This window comes from Sciurus vulgaris (assembly GCF_902686455.1).
Source record: "Sciurus vulgaris genome assembly, chromosome: 10".
In the NCBI taxonomy this organism is placed as follows: Eukaryota; Metazoa; Chordata; class Mammalia; order Rodentia; family Sciuridae; genus Sciurus; species Sciurus vulgaris.
The window spans coordinates 3,516,761-3,539,543 of record NC_136470.1 but is presented as its reverse complement, the minus strand read 5'-3'; the positions used below and the strand labels follow the sequence as shown (position 1 = coordinate 3,539,543).

Genomic DNA, 22,783 nt, shown 5'->3' with positions numbered 1-22,783 from the left:
ACTTCTTAACTTATAAGAACAATCATGGGTACTTTTAAAGTCAGCTAGCAACGCCCCCGCCTCTGCCCGGCCGTCTTTCCGAGCTGTGGCAGATGCCTGTGGTCCAGCACCGGGCTCCCTGCAGCCATTGGCCACATCCACCAGTTGGCAACAGCCCGACCTGCGTGGAGGCCTGACGCGGCGGCCTCCGGACCCGCCATGTGTGGGGTATGTTCCATCCATGTGCACAGGGCAGCATGGAAGTTCACGGTCTAGGACGACGTGAACAGGGACACTCGGGGCCCTGTGAGTCAGGCCCCGCCGGTACCGCATGGGTTCCTGCAGCCCCATAGCAGCAGTTTATGAGAACCATCTCCCTGTGACCTGCAGGATGTGCCCAGCCTCACCTGCAGATGGACCGGCGAGAGCTGCACGTCATACAGCTGGTGTCGCGAGCCCGCGGCTGAGGGCGCGGCGCTGACCAGGAACTGAAGGGTCTTGCCCACCACATGACAGGCCACCACCTGCAGGAGGGACAGGGTGACAGGTGGAGCTGTGCAGGAGAGCAAGAGGCACCACAGGCATCCTCATGCCAGCGAATGCGACAGTCCAGACGAGGACAGGACTTCCATTTTAAACCTGGCCACCTGTTCAGATCTACATCTTTCCTAATATGTAATAAGTTGAAAACCAGAAAAATATATCGAATCCTTCCTTCCTGATGGATCTGCTGTCCTCCCAGATCTAACTGGCTCTTTACACACATTACAAGTTTTCTTTTCTTTATTGCTCTATCGTATTTGCCCACAATGACAGGTTTTAAACTCACCAGACATTTCCACATTCATAGAGCAAAAGCCACTAGCCATCTCCTTTCACTAAAAATGAGCCATGCTGGGTGTGGTGGCGCATGCCTGTCATCCCAGTGGCTCTGGAGGCCGAGGCAGGAGGATCGCGAGTTCAAAGCCAGCCTCAGCAAAAGTGAGGCGCTAAGCAACCGGTGAGACCCTGTCTCTAAATAAAATACAAAATAGGGCTGGGGATGTGGCTCAGAGCTTGAGTGTCCCTGAGTTCCATCCCCAGCACCCAAAAAAAGGAAATAAAATAAATAAAAATGAGCCTTACAAAGATGATATGGACGTTACATGTAAAAAAATCTAAAATCTACCAGGAGCACAAGAAATTGTTTCTATCTAAATAATTTTAACATATGGTTCTTCAAAGATGTGGAAGCAATTCAGAGCACATGAAATACTAAAATGACTACAAAGTGACCAGCCATAGGAACACACAGTCATAAAATCAGCTTATTTCATAGAATAAAAATTAAAAGACAGGGACAAGCACCCACAAACGGCAGTGAACCCCACTCCCATCCTGCCAGGTGCAGAAGCAGGGCTGGGCGCCTGCTGTCACAGCAGAGCTGTCCGTTCTGCCTCACAGCTCCCCGAGGGCAGCAGAGCTGTGGGAGGGACCTCAGGACACCTGGCGACAGGCCAGGCCAGTGCTGCTGGCCCTGAGGCTGGCGCTGCTGCAGGGCTGAGGGCAGCGGGCCCAGCGGGCACTGAATAACCAACAGGAGTGGGCGAAGAGAGTCCAGTAGGTGGCCAGGGTTTGGCCAAAGCTGAGTCATCAGGAGGCCAAGGGTAAAGCAAATGGATGTCCACCTTCCCATGGGAAGGCTGACCCCACCATGGGAGTTTGCTTGGGGAGGCAGAGAAAATTCTTTAATTCTCTGGTGAATTTATGAGAATCCAAAATACCAAGTAGAAAGATTATCAAAACAATGACTGTGCCAGGGCCTGCTGCTCCCGAGCTCAGGCCTTGGCCCGTCCCCTCCTCCTTCTCATCCCCAGGCTTCCCGCACCAGGCCCCCTGCCTCCAGCCGGTCCCCCCTCAGCGCCCCCGCACGCCACGCGGAAGCCTGGCACGGCTGCTCCCAACAGCCAGGACAAGAGGCAGGGGTCCCACCGACCCACAGAGGAGCCTTGCCTTCCCTCAGCGCTGGCAGGAGACCAGACTCCTCACTTCCCCAGCATCTGTACCATCCAGAGACCGACTGCAGGGATCAGTTACACATCTTCATCACGTCCAGAGTGCACAAAGGGCCGGGGCCGCTCACGGTGGCATAAGGAAAGTCACCTGTTTGTGTTAAATATGTGTGAGCCCTAAACAATCCTTTCTGGAGAAGCATATTTTGATGGCAAGTGAGCTACGCGCTCACCACACGGAGAAAACCCGCTGCCCTTGGCCTCCAGGCCCGACGGCCTACTGCTGAGACCACAAGGCAGCAGCACACACAAGGGCGCGCAGCATGTCTGTGCGGGGGCCTGCGTGCTTCCTCGTCAGACTCTTACTCTGGAAGTGGCCTATGCCCTGGCTCACGCAGGTTTCCCTGGTGTCCGGGACAGCAGGAAGCCTCTCCACCACCCCACTTCTGGAAACATGGAACACCCAAGCACCTGGTAAGACACAAGCAAGCAACTAAGTCATTAAGGAAGGAAGATGAAATAAAAGGACCTGAAGCCAGGTGCAGAGACACAACCTGCAATTCCAGCAACTAGGGAGGCTGAGGTAGGAGGATCACAAGTTCCAGGTCAGCGTGGGCAACTTAGTGAGGCCCTAAGCAGCTTTAGTGAGACGCTGTCTCAAAATTTTAAAAAGTTTTAGAAAGGACTGGGGATGCAGCTCAGTGATAAAGTGCCCCTGTGTTCAATCCCCAGGACCAAAAACAAAACAAAAAAGAACTTCAGGACTTCAAGAAAGCGTAATTGCAAAGCTCAGGATTGACCACCGCAGGCACAGCAGGAAAGTAAGTGCAATCACCCGCGCGACCTGGCTGGGTAGGAGAGTCTTCACCGCCACAGGAGCATCCTCCCTCAGCCCCATGGCTTCCCCCACACATTAAACCAGCCAGGCGGACCAACCTTCTGAGCCTCCCCTTGGTGTGCGGTGAGAAAGCTCATTAAGAAGCCAGTGAACCTGCTGTGACATTTTGACACGCCCACACAGAATGCTCTCAGGCTCCCAGGGGCTGCTGGGAGGGACAGCCATTAGGGCCAAATCCTCTCCCGGGCCGGCGGCCACCTCTGCCGCCCTGAGAACAATAATGCCCCATTTGTCAAATGGATGAGAACAGAATGGAAAGGAGGTTTTAAAAATAAGTAATCTTCTTTTAGTGTATTAAGGTGTTAGCCACAATGAGGATCAAATACTCCGATCCATGCAAACAAGGACGGAGGGGCCCAGAATGGCTGGAGGCAGGCTCGCCTGGTGCATGTCGAGTGGAACCTCTGACCGTTAGCCTTCCTGGGGCAGAGGGGCCAGGGCTGACATCTGCTTCAATGCCTATGAACAGAGACCCCATCTTGATCCTACGGCTCCCTCCCCAGCACAGCAATGCTCCTGAGAATCCCTTTTCCTCTTCCGGTCAGCTCCTAAGGGAGTCCCAATCATGCACCACTATTTACACACAGCTTCCAAGTCCTTACTTGGGTGTCATCTCCCTTGGAAAGAGTCTAATATTAGTACTGGATTTTTAAAAAGTTAAAAAGAAGCAATGTCTGGTATCTGCAGTGGTGACAGAGGACTTCTCCAGGGACCACAGTGAATCCACCTGTCCCCCAGCAGAGCTCCACAAGGCCACGATGTGCCTTCCAGGGAACACGCTCCTCAGAAGGTCACCCATAAACCTGCTTTACTCTTGAGATCATTTTTCCAAAGCAAAGAAAGAAGTTCTCAGCTCCCTGCACCACGTGGAAGCCACAGAAGGCTGAACTGTGTATCCGAATAAACACCTCTCTGCTCGAGGGAGGGAGGCTGGCGACACGTGGGGAGGCGCCGTGTGGTGGCAGGGGAGGTCCGGGTCAGCGGGGACTGACTGCCACACCCTCGGGTAGAGAGGGGCGGCTGGTGGGAGCACCCTCAGACCAGGAGGGTCACTGGCTCCAGGACCTCATGACCCGCGCCAAGCCCGCAGAGGCAGGGGTGGCTTTCCTGCACCTTTCTGTTCTCCAGCTGCAAGACCTTAAACTCAAACAGCCACATACACAGGCCAACAGCTCGTATCTGGAAACTACCCCTTTGTTTAGACTGGAGCCAGAAAGCTCAGGGTGAGGTGCTCCCAGGTTTTGCTATTGCGTGCCAACAGGAAAGCTCCCCAGCAACGCCAGATCCCACAGTACTCTTTCACTTTCCTTTTCAATTAAGCTTCGGTAGAGTGGCCTCAGCTCAGCTCCTTCCCTTGGAACACTCTAGAGAAATGGAGATAATTTAATTACTTTGTCTCCAAAGAAACTACCAATGCAGCTCACGCCATGCACCTTAAAGGTTCATGTCACTGAATATTTTCCACCTTTTTTGTTTGTTTGTTTTGGTACCAGAGATTGTGCCCAGGGGCACTTTACCACTGAACCATATTCTCAGCCCTTTTCATGTTTTATTTTGAGACAGGGTCTTGCGAAGTTGCTCAGGGCCTTGCTAAATTGCTGAGGCTGGCTCTGAACTTGCCATCCTCCTGCCTCAGCCTCTGGAGCCCCTGGGATTATAGGTGTGAGTCACTGTGCCCAGCTGAATATTTTTTACTCGAATCACACTACATAACGAAAGAATCCCAAAATAAAACATAAGTAGACCTTTCACCAATCATTCATAGCTATTAAGTAGCTCTGTAATCTATTCTCACCTCTGAAAATATTCTTGAAGACAGTATGAGTTAGATACAAAAAAAAAAACACCAAAAAAATTAGTTCTACTCTGAAACAGAGGCTCCTCAACTTAAAAAATGAAGTCCATTGGCGTTGAATATTATTAGACTGTCTACTAAGTTAATCTTGTTTGCCCACTAAGTCACAATATATAGCTGAAGATGTATTTTGTAGGAACTTTCCCAGAAGGTAGAGAAGCAAAGTGTGGGGACCAAGATGGCAGCTGACCCCAGGGCGTGCTGGGTGAACAGGCACGCCTGGACCACACAGGGCACCCTGCTCTAGCACACTGTCCATTCCTTCTGTGTTGGGCCATTTTAAAACGAACAAGGAGGCTGTTCAGCAACACTGTGCAACAAGGAGGTACTGAGAACACTCACCATGGCTCAATGTAGGCAATCCACGGCATAAGAATCTGCTCAAGATGTGCTGCTCTCTTTCTCAACTTTACTTGGAAGGAGATTTCCTTTAAAATGAGGGGCAGGAGAGAACTCATGGGGATGCTGGCAGTCTGGGGCCAGGTTGCTACGTCACATTCTTCCTCCAGTGCACACCAAATCTCAGTGTCCATAAGTGTTCTTTCACCCTGTCTCCTCTCAAAGTCAGGCTGCCCCAGAGAGCTGACTCAGCTCCAGGTTCCATATGTAGCCACCCAGAGAGTGGGTGGCCTGGGGGCAGGCAATTCTCCCGCTCTGGCTGGCGGAACCTTGTCACCTGCCCTCAGAAAGACCCAAGTTCAATATAATATCACAACCTATTAGCATTTTGGCAAGAATGCCAGGTTTATGGAGTACCTGGGCTTTCAAGTCATGCAAAGCCAAACAGAAACAGGGTCAACTGAGCTTCTTGTCTGCATCCAGGGAGACAAGCAGGAGCAATTCCAGTTGTGCTGCCCTTGCGAACCCACAAGGAATGGAAAGAGCAGGAGACTGGGCAGGTTCACACACAATGGTCAGGTGGTCGCAGGGTCCATACGACAGGCTGCATTCACCCAGCGCGGACTGGGGTTCCCAGCTCTCATGATAGGTGGGATTTGGGGGGAAATCCCACACATTTGAACCCAACTATTGGTTGCTGTGGCTTCCCGTAAGCGAAGGCTGGCGAGTGCCTTTCTCTTATGGTGGGTGAGTGTGGGAGTGAGCCCAAGAGAACCCTCAGTAGTGAAAAATGTGAAAAGCGCTGCCTGCAGCCCTGTTCTCTGTGTGCCGCGGCCGCAGCTCAGAGGCCTCCTGGGCTCCACTCCAGCCTCTGCTCTGGCAGCTCTGCACCGCAGCCAGGTGACTCACGCTCTGCCTCAGCTTCCCCTGCAGATGACGCACAGGCTCCTCTTCTGTAGAGGAGCACTGTGACCTGGCGTAGAAGGCACACAGGCCTTCACCCGGGCTCTGCTCACCCCAGACATCATGAGCGGAGAGGGGGCAGGGCATGTGGGGTACACCCATGCCCCTGAGCCTGCACAGTCCTGCCAGGGAGGGATGCACACAGGTGGACCCTGTGGCCCAGAGTGAGCAGCGGGCACCCACAAACCAGACAGACCTGTTATCATCCCCTGGCTTCCTGGCTGGGCCCTTCTGCAGACTCCATGGATCATAACTTTGGTTTAGAACTTGAACCTGAGTTTACCCTTAGAAGCCTCTGTTTACCTAGAAATGGCACCAAAACAGAGACAATTAAAGTTTCTCATGGAGAAAGGCAACAGCGCCTGCCACCTACCCAGAGGGTCGCAGCATTGTGCCAACCATGCTGGCAAGGTTTCCAATACAGGTGCATTCAAGACACCTGCCACGCCAAGGAAGAGCCATGTGGTCAGCAGCCCACGGCGGCACGACCTGCAGACCTTGGGCCATGTTCCCTGATGCTGTCACAGTGAAGTTCCACGAGGAACCCAGCACAAAGCTTCAAACCCACCATGGCAAGGGCCAAGGCACGCCCTGCGGAGGAAGGGCTGGCTCCAGGCCACTAGAGATAAGGAAATGGAGGTTTCCATCTTCTGGGTGGAACATTCTGGAGTAGACCTTTCCCAGGACATGAGGAAAGAGACTGTAGGGAGGAACTTGTTCTTGTGTAAGAGGATAATTAAAATTGGGAGAAATATGCTGAGTGCATGTTCAGACAGACAGAGGCAGTGGCCAGCAAGCGCCTGCCGTGCAGCTGCCCCCCCGGAAGGCCTCTCCTGCTCCCCCTGCAGCCTGCCCCGCTCCTGCCTGCACACAGGAGGACAGGCCTCATCTGTGAGGCACCACGACCTTGCAGGGCTTGCTGCAGTGAAGCAGTATTTATCGTTGTCCCTGGGTCCTGGCACAGAGCTCCTAAAACCCTTGAAGCCTTCAGAATCTTGGGAGTGATGTGTCCATTGTATGCTAATAAGCAAGAGGTGGTAGGACCCGGGCCCCTTCAGAGTGGAGGGAGAGGGCTGGGAATCTAGGTCGATGACAAAGTCGCCAACAATCAATCAGTGGTGCCACTGTTACGAAGCTTCTGTAAAGTCACCTACATAACGGCCCTCAAGCGCCCAAGGCGTGATCGTAGAGGGGCTGGAGGGAGCCCAGGGGACAGGGAGCTCCTCTCTGGCACCCTTAGCCTAAGCTGGAAGCAGCAAGTAAGCTGCGGCTGAGTTCTTGGGGCCATTCTAACAAGCTAGCAAGCCGAGGACGGGGAGTAGGAACCTCAGATTTGCAGCTGGCATTACGGCATGCCACTGGCAACCTAGAACTTGAGAATGGGGTCTGAGCCTGCCACCTGTGGGTCAGAGCTAACTCCCCGTACTGTGGGTCAGGATGCAAGTCATCGCAAGACTTCCATCCAGGTGGTGCTAGAGATTGAGAATCGGTTGGTGTGAGAAAAAACACGTATGATGTCAAAAACACAGGTCGGGCAGGACATGATGGGGCCCACGTGACTGGTCCTGTGGGAAGGCCTGGTTTGCTCCAAGGCACACGGAGCCACTCCGTGTAGGGATGAGCCAGATATCTGCAGAGGTGATTACTTGGACACACTGTGGTCTTCAAGGGCTTCAGAAGGACTCTGTCCAGGGCCGGGCCTGGTCTCTGAGGTTAGCAGGGACTCCTGAGGCTCAGTCAGACGCAGGTTCACACTGGACCAGCATCGCAGACAGCCAGTCCTTGTTTTTATCCACCTGATCAGACTTTGCCACAGACTCCTGGCTCAATGCCAGACCCAGTGCTCCACCAACGCTGGCGGAGAAGCAGCTCCAGGCAGGGTAACAAGTGCCCTTGGAAACAAGTCTGTTCTATCAGAACTGCTTGTGGCTCTTGAGTTCTGAACAGTTTTTTCCTTCTCGAGAATCACGACTGCAGAAAGAATGTGTGACACGCTGACACTGGTTGCAATGTGAACGTGGGGCCCACGATATGGTTCAGATGCTACGACAGCAGGACCCACCCCACCATCCCCCTGTAAGCTCGCATGCCAGACCACCAGGCCCAGAACAATATCAGGAAAAGGGCTCAGTGTCTTACCGTCTTCGAGTCGGGCCCACTGAGTCACACTGCAAGAGAAGTTCTAAGCTGCTCAGTTTCCGAAGATGGGAGTATCATGCTTGGCTGGCTTGTCCAAGAAGAGAGAAGATCACTTGAGGAACCCAAGTTCCCAAGGGGGTCCTATTCCCAACTCACCCCCCAGGAGCTGGGCAGACCCACAGGCCCACTAGCAGTGTGCACACAGGATGCAGGCTGCCAGGCCTTTCCGTGGGGCTCTGAGACCAGCTGGCTGGCCCCTCCCACACCCAGCATGGGCAGGGGAGGGTCGGGTCTGCAAGCTGGCTGGCTGGAGGGCAACCTGGCCATGGCCATGAGGCAAACAAGGGTCACTTCCTCTTTTGGCTGAGAGAACGTAAAAGTCAAGAACTATGGAGAAAAATGTCATAAAATAGAATGTCTCCACTTTTCATGGCTGTACCTTTTGCATGTATCTCTGGCAGGGGATCAGCTTCCAGGAACGCTGTGGACAGCTCCACGCACTGGGCAGGGCAGAGGGCCGGTGAGTAAGCGCAGGGAAGGGGCAGGAGCCGCGGCCTGCACCCTGCATGTCGCTTTTGCCCTCGCATTGAGCACCTGTGGGTCCCTTCACGACATTAAAACAGACAGCTTAACACCCGCCCTCTAAGGCTGCTCTCCTGGAAAGGCATCGAGCCCCTTATGACTGCTGACACTGTTTCCGACGTGCTTCTAGGAATGGGGAGGAAACAGCACGGGAATGAGCCGTCGCGGGGGAAGGGCGAGGCACCGGAGCCCAGCACTCGCACGCCAGGCACTGTTCCTAGAGCTCAATTCCGACGATTCACTTCCTCCCCGCGTCCAGTCTAGGCTGGCTGTTTGTAGAGGGGCCGCACCACAGAGAGGGCAGAGAACACAGCTCAGCACCAGGCCAGGCCTCGGGCCTGCCCCCCGCCCCCCGCGCAGCTCCTGCTCCACAGGCTGGTCGCCTCCGGGGCGGACCATGCCTTCACCAAGGAGACTGGGGAGAATCTGAAAACCCAGGGAAAGCAGAATCAACAAAGCAAATTGCAGGAAAAACAAATGCAAAACAAAACGATGAGAAATTCACAGCACACATGGACTGCAAGTCCCCGTAGCTCAGGAGACCATGACAGACGGAACGCACACACACACGCGTGCATGCGTGTGGGGCTCTGGGGACTGAACCCAGGGCTGCTCTACCACCGAGCATCTTCCCCAACCCTTTTTCGGTTTTTCTTTCGAGATGGGGCTTCTCTAAGTTACTGAGGTGGCCTCGAACTTGCAAACCTCCTGCCTCACCCCAGTCCCTGGGATCGGGGGTGTGCACCACTGTGCCCATCTAGATATGTGTTTTTAATATGCTTCTGTGTTTTCCACAATGCATGTGTTTTGCTTTGTAAAAACGGAATTTCTCTGTGCAAGGTAGAGTGCCCCCACCCCCGTGCAGCCTGTGGTCTAGGCTGCCAGAGCCAGGGGTGCCTGCACCCTGTGCATGCCTGTCCGTGCCTGGAGGAGCCTGCCCCCACCAAGGAATGGAAGACACCAGGCAAGGCTTGGCAAACCACAGCTCAGTTCAAGGCACGGTAAACAACTTTTGAAAAGCTCATGTGAAAGAGTGAAACCTTTACAAACAGTTGATGTACTTCTCTGTTGGATTTTTTTTTTTTTTTGTGGTAAATGACGTATGACAAAACTGTGCCCTCTTTTTCCAGGTACCCAGTTCAACAGTGTTAAGCAGTCATGTGGCTGCCCAACCATCCTCACCTCCGGAAACTTCCATCTTCCCCAACCGAAACTGTTCCCATTATCAGTCAGGAACGTCCCGCCCCGTCCAGCCTGCCCAGTGCCGGTCCACATCCATTTCTATGCATTTACCCTGGACTCTGAGTGGAGCCAGAGCACGGGTCCCTGTATGGCTGGTGGGCTGCACCTGGCACGGCGTCCTCAGAGCACATCCACGCTGCAGCATGTGCCAGGACACCCTTCTCTTCCAAGGCTGGACATTCCACTGTCCACTACACCACGTCTTATCTACACTCATCCAACTTAGGTGGCCCCGGCTTTTAACTGTTGTGAATAATGCTCTTCTAAACACAGAGGTACCAACACTACATTATGTTTAGCTTTAAATGTGTGCGTACATGTCTGTGGTCGTATTAAAAGGAACACGGTTTATCACCCACTCTCTAAGGCTGCTTTCCTGGCAACCTGAAGACATTTAAAACCTGTATATTGAGACATTCACACCTCTGCCTCCTCCACCCGCCAGGCCAGCCCTGCATACTCTGTTCCTCTCCTACTGAACAGGAACTGCCTAGCCATGGAGATTTAGTTAGCATCTGCCATAACAGAGGGGGCCTGGCACCCCATCCTGGGAGGCGCTTCTCAGGCAGGGCCCCAGCAGGAGAAGGCCTTCAGCTGCTGGGTCTCAGCTTCCCACCCTATGAAACAGGCCTGGGGCCATCTGCTGCCAGCTCCCCACCAGCCCGTGGCTACGCCAGTCTCAGCGTACTACATTGCTGCCTCAGGCTTTCTCCTTCATCTTCCAGAAACTTCCCACATTCACTGAGGGGATTCACAGCTGCATGACTCCAGTATTGGCAAACGTCTGCAGGAAAGAGAACTCTCCAATGTGGTCGGGGCAGAGGAAACTGAGACGGCACCTTAGCCACCGATTCGGGCGTGTTTGGTCAAGCTTCAGTACACACGCCTCTGACCCGGCAAGTCCACACACACTCCCAAGACACTCTGAGTTGGGGAGTCACTACGGCATCCAGCACTCATGCTGGTGACAGAGAAGACAACCTAATTAATTGGCAACACAGAGTGGATGAATAAGCTCCGGTCACCCAGAACCCTAAGCTGTAGTTAAAGCTGAACCAGAGCTACATAAATCAGCTGGATGAAGCTCAGAACTACCATGTTACCTAAAAAAACAAGCTTCGGGCAGAACTGCCCATAAAACCAATGGGAAACATTAAACAGTCCTCCACTGTGATGGGGACACAGCAGGTGGGGTTCGAGGCCAGCAGTGCTCTCCTCCTCCACCTGGGGCTACCCAGGTGTCCCTTCCTCCCTGCCTGCTAAGTGGCCCATGTGCGTGGATCAAGAAAGCAAAAGGCAGACACATCCAAAGACATTCCTGGCACCTTGAAAACACACACACAGGTAAGGCTCAGAAGACGCTAGGCTGAGGAGAGCAGCTCGGCATCAGAGGCACGGGTACCACTGGGCAGCAAGGCCAGGGACAGAGAACGGCACTGTGCTCTAGCTGAGCACTTAAAATCACATTCTCTCTGCTCATGTAGTGGAAATGTAGCTGAGGCTACGGAGAGAAGCACAGAGCAAGACCAGACCTCCTGTCCAGGTGCACTGACACCAGAAATCTGCAACAGGTAGCCATGGGGACACCACCTGTCTCCTTCTAGGACAGGTTTTTGGACTTGGTAGTTCTGCTGAATACCTGGAAAATAAGCTACTTTTAATAATGAGGGAAATTCTGAGCCGGGGTAAGAAGTGTATATAATGATATTATTAATAATCACAGTAGTAACAGAAGACACAGAAGTTTCTAGGACTTGTTCCAGAAGCCTCTTAGAATCTTGTGTCTGATCAATTTAATCACTATATCGACTTTATTGAGATAAAACACGACCCGCCCATCTAAGCTGCAGGGTGCACAGTTCCCAGCGTGCCCACCGCGGAGCGGCTATTGCCGCCACCACTCCCAACTTGTAGCCCTGCACCTTCCAGCAGTCACCCCCGCCCAAGCATCCCACCCGGTGCTCAGCAATTCACTCCACTTTCTGTCTCGGTTGATCTGTCTGTCCTGGACCTTTTGTATAAACGGAATCGTGCAACGTGAGGCCTTTGTGTGCGGCCTCTTTTGTGGTAAGTGAATTCTGTTCACTTTTTATTGGTGCACTATGATCACACCTAGTGGTGGGATTCAGTGCTACCTCTTGTGTGGCTTCTTTGACTCCCGCTTTCAAGGTTCGTCCACAGCGTGTCCGTACCTCATTCCCTTTGAAGGCTGAACACACTCCCTTAGACGGACAGCCCACATTTGTCCATCCATCCATGCTTTCTTCCACCCCAGCACTGGAGTTTTCAAGGATTCTTGAAGAAAGACTCCCCCAGCCTCCACTTCAACGACCCTCCTCCTGCAGGGAAAGGCAGTGACGGCCCCAGCTCACCTTCTCCTGGGCTGACCGGACCACGCTGGAGACCTCTCCAACCGCCAGCTCCTGAAGCTGTGGCCGCGGGTCCTGCTGGAAGGACAGCTGCAGGGGGCCCTGCAAGAGAGAAGCAGCGTGAGGAGGAGTGCGTGCAGGGGGGCCTGGCTCCCAGCAGTTATGCATTTGCTCCAAAGTTCTACAGATTTGGGAAAATACACCCAGACATCACAGCGATGGTTCAGCAGCTTACACACCCCAGGCTCTGCCGTGGCGGATCACGCTCAGCACTCTGCAGCCCAGATCCAGGGGAAGGGAAGGCCGGGAAGGGAGGGAAGCACAGACAAAGCCAAGGACGGTGCGGTGAAGACGGCAAAGGTGCTCTGGGTGTGAGGGCCCACAGTGCAAGGGAAGGACCACAGGCTCCGAGCAGGGCTCCGTGAGCACCCCACAGGCCTGGCGGGCCACTGGCCCAGGCCACAGGCCAAGGAGGCACTGCTCCTGGCTCCACTGGTGCCACCCCATGCTTCTCTCCCATGGCCTGGGTAGCAAGCAGGTAGGCATCCCAGGGACCAGCTGCCCCATGGAATCAGGAAGGGCACACAAGACCCCTGCACTAGAAAGGAGCCAGCCCGGTGGCTGTCCTCAGTCCCTGCCTCATAGCCCTCTAGAGCTGCCAGGCTCCTCCCCTCTGGCCTCGCAGTTCAACTCTGCCTTACGGCTCTGCGCGTTTTCCAGTACTCCAGCAGTATACGTGTCCTCAGCTTAAGTCAGTTCTTGTCCACTCTGGTTGTATAAAATGCCCCAAATGAGAGCTGTACACTTAAATGAATACGACCTCAAATCAACAAGACTGACGCTTTACCTAAGAGCAGTTCAGGACTTGACAGCCAGTCAAGTCGCATCCCTTTAATAACGAGCTCCCCAAGAGCTGGCAAGCATGCCCGCAGCACGGCCTGGACGGCGTCTTTAACTCTGCCTGGCATCTGCACAGAGCGCGAGGTGCTCGGCTAAGTTTGGACTGGGTGGTTAAAAAGTACGGCCCCCAGTTTCCTTCTCATCCACTTCAGAGACTCCCCATGCTGAGTCAGCTCCACCCGAGATGCTCGACAAGGGCGGGTCAAAGCCGCTCTGGCAAGTGCAGAGCAGATAAGCAAGCAATGAAGTGAGCCTGTTGCTATTTCTTAAGAATTCCCAGTGATCAAGAACAAACCTACAAGGCACAGACCATTTTAATTTACATTCAGTTTAATTTCTAACCTCGCCCTGCTCCAGCAACATTTACCTCACCCCCCAAATCATCAGGGGTAATTAAATCTACTTCTTGAGAGGGATGAAATCATGATTTTGGGCTGCTCTGCTGGCACTGTCCATGGCTGGGGCTTGTTTGGGTGGGAGCTGCTGGCCAGGGGCACCATGAACTTGGTGGTGACCCTGTTCTATGAGCTGGCCTGCCTGGCTGAGTAAGCAGCACCTAGCACAGAATCCTGTTCTGGGCAGGGCACTGATAGCAGGAGGCATCCAGCTGCTGGGCTCAGCGAGCAATACGGTGTACCTTCTGCAGCAGCCTGAAGACACAGTCGCATCCACCGCCTGGTACAGACTCAGGATCTGACGCACAGGGCAGGTAAATGCCCCTCCTCCCTGTGGTACCTTCAGGGGTTAAAACCTTGAGAAGATTTTCCTGGGAAACTTGAAATCAAGGGACATTCTCACAAAGGAAATAAATTATTAGCTTAAACTAAGGACGGGGAGATTGCCCTTTCTTTTCTAGTTGGCCTGGTGGTTCAGGAGCAGAGTGAGCCTGCAGCCCAGGACCAGTCTCGCATAGCGCCTCTCTGCTGCTTGGTCCAGGTGACACAGTGGCCAGTCCACACTCCACTCTGCCTAAACTGAAGGAGACTTCTCATCCCCAAGGGAAAGGACACGTGCAAGAGCTGCCAGGAGAACACCAAGGGAGACGAGCAGAGGGCTCCCCGCCCACAGGCATGAGAGCAGGACCAGAACCCCGAACCCAAACTGCAGCTCTGGGACGGAGGGCAAGCAAATGGACCAGGGGACTGGAGTAGAGTGCCTGGCGTAGGCCATGGGCATGGGGAGGCTTAGTACAGGCAAGGCATTCCTAATGCCAAAGTCCCCAAATCCGAAATCCTCCAGAACGTGAAACATTTAAAACACTGACATGATGCCACAGGCAGAAAATTCCACTCACGAAACTTTGTTGCATGAAGTTATTTAAAATACCATATAAAGTTACCTTTAGTCTGTGTGTATAAGATGAGCTTTGTGTTTAGACTTGGGTCCCATCCCCAAGATACCTCATGTGTATGTGAATATTTCAAAATCTGAAAATACCCAAATCCACAATACTTCTGGTCCCAAGCTTGTCAGATGAGGCATATTGACCTGTAAATGGAAAAAGCAGCATCCCACACCATGAGGTAAAGGTGTGCAGGAGCCATTCAGAGACCCCTTCCCGTGTGCACCAGAATAAGAAGCAAAACATGTTACAGGCTGTGAGCACAAACCGTCTCACTCCTGGAGAGGAATCAAAAGTGAGAAAAGGAGAAGGCCAAGAGGAACTGAGCCCAAGGGATCAGTACACATTGAGGCTTGGAAGAAAGTACAGGTAGAAAGACACAGGACAGTGACGTGTGCACCTGCGTGTAGACACACCCACACCTGTGCCCCAGCTCTGCCCACTGCAACAGCCTGGAGGCACAGGAGCCACCTGGAGAGAGCACACCAGCACCAGAACTTGGATTCCAAACGCCACCCAACACACGGAACCTCGAGACTGCTGGAGGAGCGCGTGGATCCAGGACCCGAGGAGAGGAACACGCGACAGGAGCCTTAACAAGAGGAAAGCGCTGTAGAACCATGAGGCAGGGAAGGGGAAAATAAAAAGTGAACTTGATGGGAGAACAGTGACTTCAGACACTCCCAACGGCACCTGGAGATGAATGAAGTGGCAAAAGACACAGCCGGCAGTGCAGGATGGCTACCTGTAGGACAAATAAGCACCGGAGTCCACGGGGACGCACGGCGCCAGCCAAACAGAGGGAGAAGCAGGCATCCTGCTCACCGCTCTGCCAGTCGCACACACGGAAGGCGAGCGAGGAGGAGGACCTCACATCAAGGGACCACAGCGAAGCATCTGCCGCAGAGAAGATGCACGGTTGGATGCGAAACTCAGAGGAAACGTCTGCAGAGCAGCAGAGGCTGTGTAGTCTCCAAGTACCTCCCCACCCACAGGGGAGGAGAGGGGCCATTAGCTGCAGAGGAGAAACCTGCCAGAAGCCATCTTACCAAGGGACCAAAACTGATTCTCAGTGACTAGGGCCACCAGCGTCGGGGCCCTCTGACACAGTGACTAACAGAGGGCCCTGTTCTGAGTTTGTGACCACGGTGCACACGGGAAAACACCAGATAAACCGAGACACGTTCAGCAAAGAAATGATCGGTGTTCTTCAGTGTCTTCACGGTCAAGAGAAATAAGGGAACACTGAAGCATCCTTATAGGCCACAGGAGATTAAGCAGCAGCCACTGAATGCCACCTGGGCCTGAGGGACCTTAGAACACTAAGAGGATGTGGAGAGAAAACCTGTGCAATTCAAATATGGTTTCCAGGTCCAGTTATTCAAGGTGCTGGGGACGTTGACCGGGTGCTATCACGTAAGTTCACGGTTATTAATCACAGTAACAATGTACCGAGGTTAACTTCTGGTACTACTACAACGTAACTTCACTGTGTTACAAACTATAGCCACTTTGTACCAATGTTAATTCTTGGCTGGGAACATTGTGTTGCTATTATGGAAGGCTGGGGAAGGAATATATGGACTCTCTCTGAATAATGTTTTTCAACTTTTCTGCAAATCTAAAAGCAATTCAAAATAAAAAGCTAAAAAAAAAAAAAAAAAGGATTTGCAAAAGAGCAGCACACTTTCATCGGCTCGCTCCATCCCAGGCATTTGGCTCAGCGCCTGAGTCCATCTCACCTCTAGGAGAGCCGATTGTTTTCTGGATAAAACCCCAAATCATCCCTTCTATGGATGATGCACAGAGAGGCTGAGGCTTGCCTCAGATCACACAGCTGCTATGTGTGGAGCTGGAGCTCCCAGCCTGGTGGCCGCCCAGCCCGGACTCACCCAGGTCCTCCAGGCAGCCGGTGGTGGGCTCTGCTGACCGAGTGGAAGTTAGCTTTGGCTGGATTTGGTTGGCACTGGTACTACACCCTCTCTCCTGGACTCCAGCCTTGCTGGAGAATGGGTGAGGGCAGAGAGCAACGGAACTGGCGCCTGTTCCTGGCCTCCATGATCTGCAAAGTCATCGGCAGCCTCCTTTAATGTTGATTCTCCAGGAGTGGAAAACAAAGCCCATTAAACAGCCTGTTCTGACCAGGCTGGCCAGCTCCCAAGCCAGAGGGTCCTGTCCAGACAGTGCGGTGTGCACGGCCACTGTTTCTCCCCTCCGCCAGGCCTGCCACTCACCCCACTGATGACTGGGGTCTGCTCAGAGCCAGAGTTGAGCAGCGCACCAGGTCAGTTGTGCCAGGACAGATCCCTCTCCATCCCAGCTCACAATGCAGGGAGCCAAAGAGGGCACAAGCACCACCAGGTGCCAACCAGGGGCAAGCACAGATTGCCTGAGGGGCAGAGTAGGATCCGGGCACCTCTGAGCTGAGGTCTGAAAGGGTTAGAAAAGGCCAGATGAGCACTCCGAGGATTGAGGATGGTGCTGGAAGGTCTGTTCAGGAAAGAACCTGAATGTCTGAACCACAGAAAGGAGACCCGGCAGGAGTCACTGTGGGGGCTGCTGGCTCTGGCCCTCGAGGCCTGTTTTCCTCTGTTGCCTGAGGGCAGGGCAGGCCCAGGGCCCTGACCCCAGGGGCCAGCACACCCTTCCCAATGGATTTCCTGCGCTGCGGCCACCATCACTGGTCAAGGAATTTGGGTTTTGTAGGCACATGATGGGCAGGCTCTGCAGGCCGAGGCCACTTTGTTTCCTGAGTTGCAGGAGCTCACGTGGACATTCACCATTCACAGCAGGTCCTAAGTTCCCACAGCATCTGTTTTCACAAAGACTGCAAATCGTCTGGTTGTCTCGGTCTTCTGCATTTATAGCATTCCTCTGAAGAAATCCTGGGCTGAAGGACTAAAGAAACCATGGGCTTTAGGGACTCTCCTGACACAGGGCCACTGCCAGCAAGGGGCAGGGTGTGCAACCAGGCAAGCCCATGGCACCAGCAACAGAACACGATTCTTGCTCTGGGACGTGCTGCCATAGACACATGGACTCAGAGGAAGCCCTGGGGCCACCTGTTACAAGCATGAGCCAGAGAAGCTAGATACAGCGATCCAGGGCGTGCAGCGATCCAGGGCGTGCAGCACCCTTGTGGCTGCTTACTACCACGATCACCTGTGAGTGTTAGGACGGAGGCAGGTGAGCATCAGGGGATCTGCACAGGATGGTCCAATACCATCCTCAGCCCTGGGCACCCTGAGGCACCCTGAGCCATGACAGAGCCACTTCTGAGATGGGCTCTTCCTGAGGAAGTGTGATTAGATCAGTGGACACTGGTTTGCAAAACTAAATGGAGAGACAGGAGAAGCAACATCACAACCACCACCTGGAGGTGCCGCGGGTAAAGGGGGACCTACCAATGTCTGATTCGGGGACAGGTGTGTACACAGCAGCTTCTCACAGGCGATTCGCAGCCCATGGGAAGCACTTGAGGACTTGTGAGAAACACAGTGTGCTTCCCACACTCCTGCCTTAAAGTGTGAACCGAGTGGGGAGAGAGGGCGCGTGCATTCCTAAGCTCCCTGGGTGGTTCTCCTGGCCCCACACTGAGCTGAGGATGAGCTGGCAAACCAGCGGTGGTGTCCTCTCCTGGGCGTCCAATTCTCCACCTCACAGAATAACGACTATTTCTGGAATAAGGGTAAAAATCCTGGGTCCCCTCTGATACAAGGAGCCTGCCCTGCTGTGGCCACTGGTCATCAGAGTGCAAAGCAGGCTCCACAGTCATTGCTCAACCCTCGGCTCCCAGGGGACACCGGCCTCATGTTTCAGGATGAGACATTAAACAACCATACCCTTTAGCCCTTCCTACTGGACCTCATTCAAAGAAAACATCGGGGTCTCAAGTTGAATTTGCTTCCCACGGGGAACATGGCTGCAGCTGAGAATGGACCCTGGAAAGGCCAACGCAGGCTCCAGGAGACCCTCAGCAGCTCCCACCAGTTCACAAGCCTCGGCACTGATTCCAGAGAGGGAATAGGCTTGACTAGAAGAGTCTGGTTCCTTTCCATCTTGAAATACAAAACTGGGTGAGTCTTGGAACGGGAGGGTTACAGTTGTCCTTGGATAGAAAAGTCTACTTTTCATGCAACATGCTGATAGGAACAAGTTACTACCAGCATCTCCCCTTCTGCAAGTGGCAGACCAAGTGTTGGTCTCTCCCCTGGCTGGGTTGGAGAGCTAGCAGGACGGGGAAGGGGGCTAAGTGGTGGCCCTCTGGCCAGCCAGGCCAGTGGAGAGCAGGGGCAGGCTGGGAGTGCCAGCCCTAATCGGGGATTAGTGGGAGTCCAGGCGGGGGAGGGAGTGAGGAACTCCTGTAAGCACAGCCATTGGGGTCAGGGCGCCCACAGCACAGACACCAGCACCTGCTCGCCCACACTGTCACTACTGTCACAACAGTGAAGGCCCAGGACACTGGGCGGGTGCTAGTCAGTGGCAGGGAGTCAGCTGCCAGAATCCTCTCTGCCTGCAAACCCTCCACTTGAATTCAGATCAGGCAACACTCCCAGGCACTGGCTCAGGAGTGACACTACAGATTGCTCCACGCATAATGCCACAGGGGACTCTGGGCTGCTTTGAGCTGAAACCCAGTACGTGATGGCTGCTCCATCCTGATTGCTGGCGTGCAAGGCTGCGCGTGGCCAACAGCAGAGAGAACTGAGAAATGCACGGAGCCCAGCTCCCCCGCGAAGACGCCAGTGCTTCAGGCGAAAGGTTTTCACCCCGACCCTGCACATCTTTCCTCGAGGAGTCTCAGACTTGTGTGGCCAACCCAGACCAGTGCAGGTCGGGGACTTCCTCCTCTCTCTGCTGACACTGCAGTGCAGGGCCACCTGGAGCTCTACCCCTAAGGGAGCATACTTCTGGAAGCCCATCGAGAAATGACAGGAAATGAAGCAGACATCCCCAACTCGCAAAAGGCAGGCCACTGGCTCTCAGCCTGAAACTCCGCCAGGAGTCCCAGTGTCAGGACCCGAGGGTCACTCGCCTGCATTCCCGAGAACCAGAACATGAGGACACGGGCCCAGTCACCAACCCAAAGAGGACTCAGCACCAGAACAGGCCCGTGACCAGGTCAGTCAAAGTTCTGTGACCCACGTTTACTCCCAGCCTGAGGACACAGGACTTGAGAGCTGATGCAGGTAGATGTCCAGCTCTGGACAGCGGGGCCAAGACGGTCCTCGGTCAACCCATCTTTCATTCATCATCCAAAAGCTATGGCTATTTTCTTTAAGCATTCAGAACGTCTCTCGAGTTGTTGGGTTCATGCTAATTCACACTCTAACCCTTTCGCTTCGTAATTCCATGGCTATGAGTTCCAAGGCCTGGCAAGTGCCGGGCGACTGTGGAGCATCTTGAAGGTTGATGGGTCCAGGAACCAGCATCCCCCATTTCCGAGGCCAGCAGCCACTGTCTTCCCAACCAGGTTACACAAGCAGAGGCACACACCCCAAGGACTGTCAGGAGTGCCTTGCCCCCTGCGGAGTGCTCCAAACAGCAGCGGCCACCCACCCCAGAGCGCGTCAGCAGACTAAAGGAGTCTTAAAAGTAAGACTAAGCCACCAAATAATTAACAAGAAAGAAACAATCATAGGAGTGTGAGGTGGCAGTTAAGCTGCAAGCCCACAGTGTGAACTCAGAAGCAGCCGGGTTCACGTTCTGCCTGTGCCCCCACAGGCTGCATGACCTAACCTCTCCAGGCCTCGGTTTCCCCACCTGTAAAATGGTGAAGGCATCTACGCCCCTAGAGTGTGCTGACTCAGAGATCATGTGTACACAAAGCCCCCAGAATATCCCCTGGCAAGTAGCTGGCCTCAACAAATTGGCCACTAGTTTCATACACCCAGAAATAAAAGCCTTTTTAAAAACAAAGAAATTCTTGGCAAAGTTCAGTGAGATTAGAGAAGGGAAGTATATTTGGATCACAGTTATTTGTTTATCAGGTGCAAGATCAGGGAATGTGCAATGGGACACTGGAATCCACCCGGGAGTCCAGGCAGGGAGGTTCAGCTGGAAAGGGACGGGCCCTCTGACGCGTCCCTCCAGCAGCCGTCCATCCCCGCACAGCTCAGGGCCTGGCGCTCCTGATGAAAAAGAACCACTTTGTCCTGACTCCCCACCGAGGGTCCCTCATTCTCCTCCGCCCTACTCCTAACTTTCCCGGAGGCTCTGCCGGGCTGGAGGTGGGCAAGGCTCACTTCGGGTCAGCCCGAGGCTGCGACAACGCCCCCAGGAAGGAGGGCTCTCCCCACCGCGGCTCCCGTCAACCTGCCCCGACCCCGGCCGGCTCTCCGGGAAACTCACCCCTCTCCTTTTGGCCTCATGATTCAGGGCGATCACCCAGGCCGCCTGCCACTGGCTCCTCCAGCTATTCAGCGTCAGGATCCAAGAAAGCAGCGCGTCCGACTCGGGGCGCGGCTCCTCCTCGGGCTCCGCCCTCCGCCGCGGCGGGGGTCGCGCCCTGGCCAGCGCCCACTGCGTCAGGTACAGGCCCACCGTGACCAGGGCCGCGACGAAGAGCGACACCAACACGAACCACTGGACCTCACCGAGCCACCAGCCCAGCCGGGCCATGGTGATGGCGCATACCCGGCCCGCCTCGCCCCAACTCCACAAGCAACCCCGTGCGGGACGCAGAGCCCGCCGGCGGCGAGCTCAGGACATCCGCCGGCCTCGGGCCGGGGGCTAGAAGGGGCGCGGCGGGCGGGAGCCAGGCCAGGCGCAGCGCCTGGAGGCCCGAGGCCGGGCGGGGCGAGCAGGAAGGGAATGCCCGGCTGGCGCCTGGCGGCCACGGCCCGGGATTGCGCCCCAAGCCCCGCACACCTGGGAGAAGGGAAGGCGGGAGCAGAGCCGGCGGCCGGCGCGCCAGCCTAGCGCGTCTGGGAAGTTCCCGGCGCCGCGGCCCGGCGCGCTTCCTCCCAGCACGCCGCCCCGGGCGTCCCGCCCGCGGCCCAGCAGTGGCCGGACGAGGCCCGGCCGGGGGCGGGCCGGGGGCGGGACCGGCGCGGGCAGGGGCCGCCCCTACGCCCCCTTAAAGGCCCCGCGGGCCCGCGCCCCTGCGGCCCCACCCCGCCCGGACCCCGCCGCGCGCGCGTCCCCGCCCCTCCAGCGACTTCCCTGGGGCTGGGCTGCCAGGGAACCCCGCGCGCTTCCCTCCACAGACAAGCCCCCTGGCCACAGGACCGCGCGGTGCGCGGGATTTAGTGATTAAGCAGCCCGACCCAGAGGCTACTGCGGGGCTGCCTGAATTGTCCCGTGTGCGTGCATGTGTGCGTGCGTGCGTGAGCACGTGTGTGAACGATGCTCTGGAGAAGAGCGATTTTAAGGATTGTCGTTTCCCACCAGCAAGACTGTGTCTGGTTACAAGTCCTTGAAAGTCCTTAGGGACCCATGGCCCACACCCAGAAGTAGAGGGTATAGGGTCTGGCCTAATGGACTGTGCTGCTCAGCTCGAAGGAGGGTGACCCCAGGCCCTTGACTCTTGTTGTGGATGCTATTTGTTGTGTGATGCACGTGAGTGTGTGTGCTTCGGTCAGTGTGTTTGACGTACAATGGGAATAGCATGTGTGCATGTGTGTCTCCCTTCTGCATGTTCATCTTGCAGAAACAACACCCATCTTTTGGAAATGATGTAGAAACGCAGAAGCCAGAGATTCTCCAAGGCCTAATACAGGCCTAAACCATGGCAGCGACTGCGTTATATTTTCTGCAGCTCTATTAACGGGACTTGGCCTTGAAGTTGGGCTAGATAGACCTGAGTGTCCCTTGGGTCTTCTCTTGCCTAGCAGGGGTCTGGTGGTGGGCCAGTGGTTGGTCACATTAGTGGGGATTCAGTAGGAAGGAGGAAGGAACTGCTGGACAGAGGGCCCTTATGGGAGCAGAACAGGAAGCTGGCAGGCAGGTGAAATCCACAGGGGGGTGCCCAGGTGAGCCCTTCCACATCAGGTCTGTGAACAGAAAGTGGAAATAAGAATGGTTCCAGCAACTTCCTACAAGTTACTATCAAAGATGTGCTCCCCCCGCCCCCCAGCCTCAGGTTATTAAGGGTAGGAAATACTTCTCTTTTCTCTTGATTACATCTGTACTATCTTAAATGAAACAAAGGAAATTTCTCATTTGGAGAAAAAAATCTAATTA

General features: G+C 54.6%; 1 protein-coding gene across 3 annotated transcripts in view; it reads right to left on the bottom strand.

Annotated features, from left to right (window-relative positions):
- The window catches only part of C2CD2 (C2 calcium dependent domain containing 2), a 54,887-nt gene extending 33,264 nt beyond the window's left edge, over positions 1-21,623 (bottom strand). The window contains exons 1-3 of one of the 3 annotated variants that reach the window (XM_079100682.1): positions 20,951-21,623; positions 12,361-12,459; positions 387-503 (exon numbers count right to left, since the gene is read on the bottom strand). In XM_079100682.1, coding sequence (XP_078956808.1) covers positions 387-503; positions 12,361-12,459; positions 20,951-21,220 — 486 coding nt within the window. In that variant the 5' untranslated portion in view covers positions 21,221-21,623. Of the gene's footprint in view, positions 1-386; positions 504-12,180; positions 12,460-20,950 lie in introns of those variants that run through there. The other 2 variants (XM_079100681.1, XM_079100683.1) reach the window with 2 other exon arrangements.
- Positions 21,624-22,783: the final 1,160 nt, after the last annotated feature.